This window comes from Lutra lutra, chromosome X, assembly GCF_902655055.1.
Source record: "Lutra lutra chromosome X, mLutLut1.2, whole genome shotgun sequence".
In the NCBI taxonomy this organism is placed as follows: domain Eukaryota; kingdom Metazoa; phylum Chordata; class Mammalia; order Carnivora; family Mustelidae; genus Lutra; species Lutra lutra.
Window position 1 is genome coordinate 35,805,950 of NC_062296.1, and position 12,455 is coordinate 35,818,404.

A 12,455-nucleotide genomic window follows, 5' to 3' on the forward strand; every position below is an offset into this window, starting at 1 on the left:
GCTCATGGGGGAAGGGCCATGGTACACTTCCCGAGGCAGAAGATGTGCACTAGCTTCTCTGCTATGCACTTTTCTTATGGGGCAGGGCGGGGGAAGAGTGCCCTGCCATTCAGTGGGCCCGGCTCAGTGACTCACTCCCTGAGGGCCCCCTACCCTTGCGGCACACACTCAGATGACCAGGCTCGTTAAGTCGTGGGTGCTCACAAGGCAGCTGAACTGTCTGATCACAACCCAAAGCCAGGGAAATCTTAACAGCCACTCCCTTTCCCTTCATTTGGTCCTTCGAAATACCCCAGCTCAGACAGAAGAGAGTTCCAAAAGGATGGCTTCCCTAAGAGGCCCCCAGTCCCTGGTGAAACCAAGAATTCCATCCTCTTCAAAAAAACAAAAACAAAAACAAAAAACACCAGCAGCCAGGATGCCAGCGAGTAAGCTGAAAACTAAGAAGCTGACTGCACTCAGAGCGCTCTGCGGTGCTGGGATCCATGGAGACTGGAAGGGGGAGCGAGAGCGTGCCACCACGTGGTGATAACACCCTGCTTCAGCCAGGATAACAGACCCACCAGAGACCAGGAAAGTCCAAACCACCGCGTGCTGGGAGGGGGACCTCCATTTGCTAACTCTGCTCCAAGAACAGCATTAAACGCACCAGAGACCTGCTTGGGGCTCATTCAAGGTCTTGGCCAAGCTAAGCTCAGGAGGCCGAGGCTGGAGCCGGAAAGCAAGAGCCTCCTGTCCACACCACTGAGAGAAAAGCGGTGTGGGGTCCCCAGAACGGCACTGTTCCCCGAGCCCAGGGCCCGGGTCTCCCGTTGACAGGTGAATCCTGATGGCTCAGGAATCTTGGCAAGGAGGTACAGAATCAGCTGACTCTGACCTGTGGCTCCTCTTTTTTATCCAGTGAGTCTGCTATGATTAATAACTAAAAAGCTAGGATTCTCTAGCCCTGGGAAGAGACCCCATTACCTATAGGAAGCATCACCAGTCACCTAGAAGGAAGGGCTGGCTGGCTGTTCAGTTGCCTCTGAAAGAGAAAAATCCTTGATCTGATCCTTATGCCAAAAAGTGTGACTATGAACTCTGCGTCTCTCTCTCTCTCTAAAGACCAAGGGCTGATGTCACCACAGTGAATTGCAGTTTTCCGGAACCTGCAGTCACCGTCCTGCTGAATACATTTAATTTCTTCCTCCCTCCCTCCCTCTCTTTCCATGTACTAGATTTAATTGCTCTAAACTCAGGGTCAGCAAGATATGGTCGCCCTGTTATGTTCTGGGTTTTTCTGTGGGGGGGTGGTAAAATACACATATCACAAAATTTACCATCATAACTATCTTTAAGTCAACAGTTCTGTGGCATTAACCATTCACTTTGCTATACAACCATCACCATCATCCAGCTCCAGAACTTTTTCATCGGGTTGTCCTGTGTTTATAAATAAAGTTTTATTGGAACATAGCCAAGCCCATTCACTTAGGTACTATCTATGGTGCTTTCAAGGTACAAAAAAACAGGCTAAGAAGCCATGGATGTCTGTCTACCTTTCACCAAGATGAGGAGCTGAGAAGGGCTTCTGGCCAATACCAAAGAGAACATGAGAATACTCAAAGGCAATCCAGAGACCCTACCTTGAACAAATAATAAATAAATCCTCCTTTCAATATGTATAAACATACCCAAAAAAACAGTATGGTTCCTAGGAGAGCCTCTAGCAGCAGAAGTGCCCATTATTTTTATTTTGAGGAAGCACAAAAGTAAATTTAGTGTCTGAACCAGAAGAAGTATTTTACAAAACAGCATCCTCCGTAGAATCTGAGAAAACATGGACTTGCTGAAACAGGTAGAGAATGCCATCAGAATAAAGCATATGAAGGAGGGGTGCCTGGCTGGCTCAGTCAGTGATGCGCGTGACTCAATTCTTGGGGCTGTGAGCTTGAGCCCCACGTTGGGTACAGAGATGACTTTAAAAAAAAAGTTCTGAGAAGGAAAGGCACCAAACTGGAGAGAAAAAGAGTAGCAAAGCAAGAAAGAATTAGAAAGAAATTAAGATTGTAGCAGCAGAAATAAGTATCACATTCAAGATGGCAAAGAGCAAAATCAATCAAATTCGCAGTACGGGATCCAATCCTGAATCTCTCCCAGACATGCGGAGGGAAAGGAAAGCTGACCTTAGAAATCCAACGAAGGTTGTTATTAGGAAATCTATTCATTTAACATAGCAAATGGGGAGGTCAAAGGAGAAAACTCAAATGAACCTCTCAACTTATTCTTAAAAACCATTAGCTAAATTAGCTACATTTGACAACCAATCCTGATTAAAAAAAAAACTTGGTAATTTAAGAATAAGAAAATTCCTTAACATTATAAAGAACATCTAAACTAAACCAACAACCTTCATCAGAATCAACAGTGAAACAATAGAGCCATTTTCATTAAAATCAGAAGCAGGGCAGTATCACTATTTCATGATATACTGTCATATTTCATTAATACTGTCCTAGAAGGGGCGCCTGGGTGGCTCAGTGGGTTAAGCCGCTGCCTTCGGCTCAGGTCATGATCTCAGAGTCCTGGGATCGAGCCCCGCATCGGGCTCTCTGCTCGGCAGGGAGCCTGCTTCCTCCTCTCTCTCTGCCTGCCTCTCTGCCTGCTTGTGATCTCTCTGTCAAATGAATAAATAAAATCTTTAAAAAAAAAAAATACTGTCCTAGAAGTTCTAGCCAATACAATCAGGCTTGAAACAGGGGTGGGGGGTAGGGGGGGAGTTTCACTCTTTATAAGGAGCTAAGATTACCATATGGGTGTTGACACCATTAATTTCCAAAATAATCGAAGTGAAGCAACTGAAACACTATTAAAATAGTTAAGCATGGTGGCCAAAGATAAAACAAACATGTAGAATCAAAATCTGTCCTGTGTACCAGTAATAACTACTTTGAAAATATAATAAATAATAAATATACCATAAACTACCAATTGTCCACGAATGACCCTGATGAGAAAGACATGGGATACAAACATATGCACTCACCCTTAACACAAAAGAAGAGTTGGATACATTAAGAAATTTACCACATCTTTTCTATACGTACAGACTCTGTATTATAGTGATGTTAATAATGGCATTTTAGGTTAAAGTCATTTCTGTCAAAATTAATAGAATTTGAAGGAGAATCTGACAAAAAAATTCTAAGTTCATTTGGAAGGAAAAAGTGGTTCAGAATAGCTAAGAAAAAAGCGTGGGTAAAGTAACAGGCTATGAACAATGGCAAAAAGAAATCCGGCCTGCTAGCTGTTGCAAAGATGAAAGTATGAAACTGGCGAGGATCCAAAAGAGAAATCAATGGAATAGTACAACAAGCCCCCAAATAAATCCTAACATACATAAGAATTTAAATACACAACGGCAATAATCACAGGGAATGCTTATTCAATAACAAGTGCTCCAAAAAATGACAATTTGAGGAAAAAAATATAAAGTATATCCCTACCTCATACTAGGCACAAAATGAATTTCAGATGAACTGACAGCTAAATATTTTTTAAAAAACAATTTAAAAACCAGAATGTCGGGGCACCTGGGTGGCTCAGTCGGTTAAGTGTCCAACTCCTGATTTTGGCTAAGGTCATGAACTCAGGATTGTGAGAGTGAACGCCACGTCGGCTCCACACTCAGCATGGAGTTTGCTTAAAATTCTCTCCCTCCCTCTCCCTCTGACCCTCCCCCTACTCTCTCTCGCTTTCTCTAAAAATAAATGAAAAATAAAACAAAACAAAAAAGCCCAAACAAACAAAAAAGAAAACCAGATTGTCTACCTGATCTTTGAAGGGGAAAATTTTCAGGCATAAAAACACCAGAAGAAATTACCACGGTCTGAAGGCAGCTTGGAAACCAAGCAATTTGTCCAATAAAAGCATCAACGGTGTATCAAAAGCAACATCAACAAGTTAGAATACAATCTGGGGCAAACACTTCCTGCAAAGTTGATAAAGGATTAATGCTCTATATATGGATGATTTGTGCAGACCAACAAGAGGAGAAATACCCCTATGTAGTAACTGGGCAGAGAACACAAAGTGACAATACACAGATTAAAACATATAATGAGTAACTGGCATAATGTGTACAGGTTTGGACCTTTCTATAATGAAATTTGAAGGGTGGGGAGAGCTGTGCAGGACCTGGCTACCCTGTGACAAGGCCCTCCTTCCACTCCCTTAGGTTCACAAAAGGGTGTCTTATGCATCAAGAACCTTGATCCATCAATGGATGGATAGAAAAGCTACAGTCTGGAAAGATGATGGAATATTACTCAGCCATCAAAAAGGATGATATCGTGCCACTTGCAACGACTCAGATGGACCTAGAGAGTATTATGCTAAGTGAAATAAGTCAGTCAGAAAAAGACAAATACCATATGACTGCACTTACACGTAGAATCCAAAAAACAAAATGAAGAAACAAACCAAAAAACAAAATCAGAAACAGACTCATAAATGCAGAGAATAAACTGACGATTGCCAGACTGGAGGAGGGTAGGGGGACAGGCACTATGGGTGAAGGAGATCAAGAGGTACAGACTTGCAGTTATAAAATAATAAAGTCACAGGGACGAAAAGTACAGCACAGGGGCTATAATCAATACTAGTGTAATAACTTTGTGTGGTGACAGATGGTAACTACACTTACCCCGGTGGGCATTTTATAATATATATAATTGTTGCATCACTATATTATATACCGAAATTAACACTATATGTCAATAATACCTTAATCAATTAATTAATTATGAACCAGTGACACAGCCTGGTTCATATTATGGGGCTGGGTATGTGTGATCAAGGTGATTGAGACAGGTAGCTTTTTTTGAAGTTTGTAGCAGGACAGTACACCCAGAACAGTCTCTAAGAATATACGGGTTTTGCTCAAAGCTGAGTAAGAGAGGATGAATTCTGTGGCTTGGATACTGAAGGTACCAGGGTAGGGTCTTCAGGGAATAAACACACCACACAACAGGCGGTTCAGGTGCTGTTCTATGAGCATCTGCCTGTTGTGCTGTGTGTGTACCTAGAGCACTGTTCTCTACCTCTTTGAATCCGAGCCAATTTCTTTTCACTCATTTTGGCTGTTTTGAGTGGTTCTTCCCTGAAGAGCCATATCCTGGTACCTTCGATATCCAAGCCACAGAATTCGTCCTCTCTCAGAAGAGCACCATGCCCAAGGTTGCTGTGATGGTAGGCCAGGGAGGAATCCCTGCTGACTTCAGCTCTGTCCTCCGCATACATGCTTTCTGCTGAGGAAGCCTTTCTTAGTTGCAGACTTAGCTGGTCACATATCAACAGAGGGGCACATAAGTGAAGCACTCTGGGATCCAGCCAGAACACAGGGGAACCACCATTCCCTCTTTTCAAGTGCACCATGGGAACCCTGTGGAGAATCCTGCCCCCTGCCCACCCTAAAAAGAATCGCTGGCCCCTGCCCAGCATGGGGTGGGCAGCCTCCTGGGCACACGATACCCCTTTCCTGCAGCATCTGGGCATGCCTCCAAGAAGAACATGCCAGCCCCTGCTTTGCTGGGAAGCAGACAAACTCATGCTTGGCTGGCACAGCAAAGGGCCAAGAGAAAAAACAAGAGATGGGGCTATAGTGCTGGTCAATGCAACCTCCAAAACATACTGGCATAAAGAACACAGTGGTGCCCATCGGTGTACACTGAGATTTGTGGAGTTTTCAATAGGATGCTTTCATGGTTCCTTTTTTTTTTTTAAGTTTTTTTTTTTTAAAGATTTTATTTATTTATTTGTCAGAGAGAGGGAGAGCGAGAAAGCGAGCACAGGCAGGCAGAGGCAGAGGGAGAAGCAGGCTCCCTGCTGAGCAATCAGCCCGATGTGGGACTCGATCCCAGGACGCTGAGATCATGACCTGAGCCGAAGGCAGGTGCTTAACCAACTGAGCCACCCAGGCGTCCCTGCTTTCATGGTTCTAATGCCTTAAATAATAATAGAAGAGCAGGAGAGCAGAAAACACCAAGGTCACTTCAACTTCCTGAGCCTCCGTTAACTTGACATAACTGGGGATACAATTTTTACCACCCACATAAGTTTGCTGGAAGAACTAAATGAGATAACCCATGTTAAGTGTTTCCCCCCCTCCATCCCTAGGCACACAGTAAACCTGATTATGAGCATTAGCAGGAAAGGAAGAAGAGAATCCTGGTTCTGCCACTCTTAATGTTAGGCAAGCTATCTAATATGTCTTGGCCCCAACTGTTTGATTTGTAGTATGAATAATATCGTCCCTATCTCATGGCATTCTTTGAAGGATTAGATGAGCTCGTTTAAGACAAAGTACTTTGAAAACAGGAAAGACCTATACTGATGTAAGGTGCAGTTATTATTTTGAGTACTATTTTCTGAAATACTGATTTTTAACTTTGCACTGCATATTATATTTCCACACAGTGGAATAGTATGCACCCATGAAAAATCATGCTTATGATTAAAACCTTAGATGGATCTGCAAGGAATTATAAGTTTAAAAAAGGCCAGTCCTGGGGCACCTGGGTGGCTCGGTGGGTTAAGCCCCTACCTTTGGCTCAGTTCGTGATCTCAGGGTCCTGGGATTGAGCCCCACATCAGGCTCTCTGCTCAGCGGGGAGCCTGCTTCCCCCTCTCTCTCTGCCTGCTGTTCTGCCTACTTGTGATTTCTGTCAAATAAATAATTTTTTTTAAAAGGCCAGTCCTGAAGGTAACACACTGTATGATTCCATTTATATAGCATTCTTGAAATAACAAAATTTCAGACATGGAGAACAGATGAGTTGCCATGGATCAGGGACAGGATGCAGGTGGGAGAGTAGTGAGTGTGGCTGTAAAAGGGCAACAGTAGGGGCGCCTGGGTGGCTCAGCCTCTTAAGCATCCAATTCTTGGTCTCAGCTCCGGTCGTGATCTCAGGGTCATGAGATCGAGCTCCAAGTTGAGTTCCACACTCAGCATGGAGTCTGCATGAGATTCTCCCTCTTCCCCTCTCACTCATGCTCCCTCTCTCTCACTCTCTCTCAAATAAATAAATAAATCTTTTAAAAAATAAAAAAAAAAATTAAAAGGCAACAGGGAAGACCTGCACGGTGATAGACCTGTGCTATACCTCGACAGTGCCAATGTCAATATCATGGTTCTCACACTGTACTACAGTTTTGCAAGCGGTTACTACTGGAGGGAACTAAGTAAAGGGTACCTAGCATCTCTCTGTAGTCTTCTTACAACTGCATCCATATTATGATATGATATTCATTATATTACATAATTATCTCAAAATACAGAAAGTTTAATTTTAAAATGATGTGGATGATGAGTTTGTAATAAAATGGGCAAAATGATATTAAGTAAATAAAGCAGAATAGAAAATGATGGTTAAAGAAGGCAAAGAGGAAAGGAATAAATACACACCTTTTGACCATGTAGATATAGAAATATATCCAAAACCAGGTTCTATAAAGCAACCAAAAATAGATAAAGTGCTGACTAAACTATAAATAATGAAAACACAAAGACAGACAACATTAAACCCAAGAAAGAAGACATGACTATAGATGAGGACAGAGTTTTTAAAATTACAAAATAAGAGGCTACTACATGCTCCACTCAACTCATGGCAACAAATCTGAAAACTCAGAAGAAATGGGTAACTTCCCAATAAAAGATAAATGACCACAATTGACTCAAAGATCTGAATAAATTACCATAGAAGACACTGGAAGGGTGATTATGGGTGTACCAAATGAAAAAGGCACTAGGACCAGATGAGCTTTGCAGTTGAGTTTTGCCTGACCATTAAAAAAAATAATAATAATTTCTAAAATAACAACAACCACCCAAGAAAGGAAAGAAAAGTAATTTTTAAAAGTCGAAAAAAAAAAAAAACACATAACTTCCATGGGTAATTAAATTATTCTAGGCCAGAGAAGAAGTACTCTGCAATTCCATTTTAATCCTTACAACTTATGAAAAGAATCCAAAAAAAATGACTCCCATCTCGCTTATGAATTCTGAGGCAAGGGTTCTAAAGAACGGATTGACAAACGAACTCCAGCAATGCATCATAATAATATACTATGACTAGTAGGACTTACGTCAGTATATAACAGTAATTTGAAATCAGGGAATTCTTCAACATAACTCACTGTATCAAATACTTAAACAGAAAAAAAAGCATACTCAAGAGACATGAAAAAGCATTTGATAAAATGCAGGAACTGTTTTATTTGAAAACACCTCTAAGTAAATGTGGAAACTCTTTACATGTAATAGGCTAACAAACACCAACAGCAAATACGGAGACACACAGAGACATTCTCCATTTAAAATCACTTTAGAGACAGTGGCCCATGAACACCATTTTTATTTCACTCTGAGTTTCAAGCAAAAGCAAAAACCAAAGAAAATAACTGGTGTAACCATCGGAAAGACGGGATAAAATGAAAATAAATTTTACCAAAACTAATAAGAGAGTCTGGTAAGATGGTAAGATATGAAGACTACTTGTAAAATCAATAGGCTTTTTCTATTCTAGTAAGAAGCACTTCAGAATGGAAAGGTGAGCAATATTCAACTCATAATGGACAGAAAAGCTATTATTCTTTAGGAATAAATGTATCAAGAAAGGCATAAAACAAGATCTGAACAGATGGGGAAAAAACACAATTCCTTAGATTACATTATATTACATTATACCACAGCTACATAATCTTAAAACATCAGCTTTCACAAAACCAAAATATGCATTTAATGCAGTTTTAATTAGAATCCAAACAGGGCTGGTGGGGAGGGTTGAATAAAAGTTATCTCCAAATTTACATGTAAGAAAAATATGCAGATAAATAGATAAGAAAAATATTTCTTTAAGCTAATATAATCAAATCAATATGATCTGAGTACACAAATAGACAAACAGATGGAAACGAATAGAGAAACTATGAGTGGAGCCTCATATGTAAAAAGTTTAATAAGTGAGAAAAATGGTAGTTCAGTTCACAGGGGAAAGTAGGGATTATGTAATATATCACGCTAGCACAACCAGGTAGCCATCTTTAAGAAAATCATCTTAACTAAAACTGGGAACCCAGAAGCTATAAGAAAGTAATCATACTTGAATATAAAAAAAATGTGAAAAAACATATAGCAAAATATACTATCAGCCAAGTCAGCACATACAGATTTGGGAACTATATCTATCATAATGCCGACAGACAAAGGGCCAATATCCAAAACATACAAAGAAGTCTTACAAATTAAGAAAACCTAAGCAACCCATAAGAAAGGGGCAGATGGTATGAACAGACAATTCAAAGAATAAATTTAATTGGATAAAAATTATGAGATAATAGTGAAATTCATTAGTAGCCAAGGAAATGCACCCATTAAGTTGTCAAAATTATAAAAGAATCATAATACCTTATGCTGGTATGGATGTAAAGAAAAGAATAATCTCATGTTTTACATACAAAAGGGAAAAAGTGAATTATTACAGCCTGTTTTTATATATCAGAATGGAAATACCTATTAACATAAATATGTATATTTATATGTAAACATTTGTGTGTGTATGTATATATATCTACAAATTGAAAGCACCAGTATTTAAGGGCATATGCACAAAGATGTTGATTTTAGCATTGGTTATAGTAGCAGCAATACGGAAAGAATGAATACAAATATTCAAGAATAGAAGAGTAACTAGGGAACCCTGGCTGGCTCGGTCAGTGGAACACATGACTCTTGATCTCAGGGTCATAGGTTTGAGCCTCACATTGGATGGAGAGATTACTTAAAAGTAAAATCTTAAAAAGGAATGAGAAGAATGGCTAAATAAGTTGTGCATCCACGAAATATTTCACAGCTTCGTAAAGGAATAAGATATACCAATAAACTTAAATAGATTCCCGTGAGATATTGTTGAGTGAAAAAGCAAGATGTACTACAGTTAATATAAGATTCTATTTTTGTAAAACCATCAATGAACAACAACAGTAAAACATTCCAAAATCCCTGTGTGTGTGTGTGTGTGTGTGTGTGGGTGGGTGTGTGTGTGTGTACCAAATGAGTACAGAGTAAAATCTGGAAGAATACATACTAGTTTGGTAATCTGCAGGTCTGGAAAGGCAGAAGTAGGAGTCAAACAAAACAAGGACAAGAGGGAAAAAAAAAAGAGCCACTCTAAAAAAAAATCTAGCAGTCATGTTTATGTACTTTCATATGCATACACATATACAAATCGAATTAAATTTAGAAGATACAGTAAGAATCCTAAATATGATCTCTGTTTCTTAAAAAAAAGCAGTAACCAAAATTACGTCTTAGTGGTAGATTAAGGGTGATGTTTATTTTCTTTTTTATGTGTCTCTGTATTTCCTATAATGAGAATTGTTACTTTAATAATAATGAAATAAAACCAACAAATGTTACCTTAAAACATTACACTGAAAAATAGAGCTCATTTTGAGAAATGAAGGGAGGGAAACAGGGTTAAATAGCCTTCCACTTAGGAGCTTTTCAAGTACAAGATATGTGAGATCAGGATCCATTTGCCCTCATCCAGTAGAAAGTTACTCACCTAAGGCATGAGACTAAGTGGCTATTCCAAGGAGCTGTTCGAAGCAGCAAATGGGGTATATTTCCCCCTACCTAACACTTTAATGACTTAAGTAAATCAGAAAGCCATTTACACCACTCTTCCATTACCCAAGGATCTGCTGGGCCCCTTACTTCCTGTCTCCTCCTTCTGGCCTGCAGCCATTTCACGGCTCAGGAACAGCTCCAAAATGGGGGCCAGGGAAGAGGGAAAGAGATGAAATTAATTTGGTCAATTTAGCTTCTCATTAGCAACTCCAATAAAAGGCTTGATAAATGAGATGGTCGCAACTCATGGTTAAAAGGAGGGTTCTGGGTCTCTTTTGAGAATTTCCTTGAAGCAAATTTGCCTTCAGATAACATGATTTGCCTGCAGTACACTTTAATGGATTTGATGCTTGCTATTTTTAAGAAAATCAGGACTGGTAAAGGTGATATTTTCTTCCCCTTACTTTAATTTGCACTTTAAGGGGAAAAAAAAACCCCACAGAAACAGAAGAACAAAGGTCTTCAAAGTATAGAAGTACAGAAACAGAAACAAAGTACAGAAACAGAAGAACAAAGGTCTTCAGGGGAGCAGCTGGACCACAAAGCAATGATTCTTAAGAGGAGGGAAGCTGTGTGGCCCCCAGCATGCTCTCAAGAGAAACTGCAGGAAGCCAGCAACCTTCCAAGGGAGCAGGACTTGGCCAGAAACCACCACCACCAACACTAGCTAAAGAGGACTTTTCAGGGCTTGACCAAAGCCCAGTCTCTGCATGTCACAGCCCAGTGTTTCACTGGGCCGCATAGACTTTTGTTCTTTGGGAAGCCCAGAGACAAAGCGGGGCAGGCCCAAGATGTTCACATCAACGTGCTCATCACCCTTGGTTATCAAAAAGACTGAACATTTGGAATAGCAATGGCAAAAGAGCAAAAACCGATTTTCCCTTACTTGAAGACGACGATAGCTCCAGGACACGGAGGGCAGGCCAGGAGAAAGATCTGCAATTGAAAAAGAGTTAAGTATGGTTATCAAGAGCAGTACTGGACACAGACAATGTGACTTCAATAACAATGGTAAAATGATCATAGTAACAATAAATAACCAGACTCTAACACAAAGAATGCAATATAAAATAAAAACTTGAAAAGGCAAGCATGTGGTCTTCCAAACGTGTTTCTGTTTGCACAGGCATCTAGGTGCGTGGACGTGTGCATGTGTGCACATGCATGTCTGTGTGTGTGTGTGTGTGAGACAGAGCTACAGTGGGGGAGAGGGAGAGAGACAGAGAGTGAGGGAGTGTTTGGGGGCAAGATGGGAAAAGCCTTTCTTAGGCTTTTTTTTGGTGGGGGGGGGTCTCCAGAACACTTCCTTTTAATCTCTAGAACAAGACTCAATTTTTCAACTCCTCAACGTCAATATGATATAGTAGCCAGTCTGAGAAGCTTTTAACCCAAGACAAACAAAAATATATTCCATGAATGGGACAAAGCATATAAATGCCAGCTGCTTTGCCTCCCACAGGGGAAGGTGGGATAATCAATATCCAGCACTGCCAGATTTAGCAAATAAAAACACAGGAGGCCCTGTTAAATTTGAATTTTAGATAAACAATGAATAATGTTTTTGTGTAACTTTGTTCCATGCAATATTTAGGATATACTTATATAAAAACATTATTCATTGTTTATCTGAAATTCAAATTTAAGTGGGCCTCCAGTGTTCTATCTGGCAACCCTACCAATATTGCCACCCCCAGGCTCCAGACCTCCTTTTGATTTTGAAGGGGAGCAGAATTTGCCACCCTGAAATATGTCTCTTTGGCATAAGGATTATTTTAGACTGGTT

General features: G+C 40.2%; 1 protein-coding gene across 10 annotated transcripts in view; it reads right to left on the bottom strand.

Annotated features, from left to right (window-relative positions):
- TMEM164 (transmembrane protein 164) overlaps positions 1 to 12,455 on the bottom strand; it is a 154,306-nt gene that overhangs the window by 76,754 nt on the left and 65,097 nt on the right. For 7 of the 10 annotated variants that reach the window (XM_047716888.1, XM_047716895.1, XM_047716886.1 and 4 more), the window contains one exon: positions 11,559 to 11,608. The exons of the other annotated variants lie outside the window; for them this stretch is intronic. In XM_047716888.1, coding sequence (XP_047572844.1) covers positions 11,559 to 11,608 — 50 coding nt within the window. The remainder of the gene's footprint in view (positions 1 to 11,558; positions 11,609 to 12,455) is intronic. 10 annotated transcript variants of the gene reach the window in all.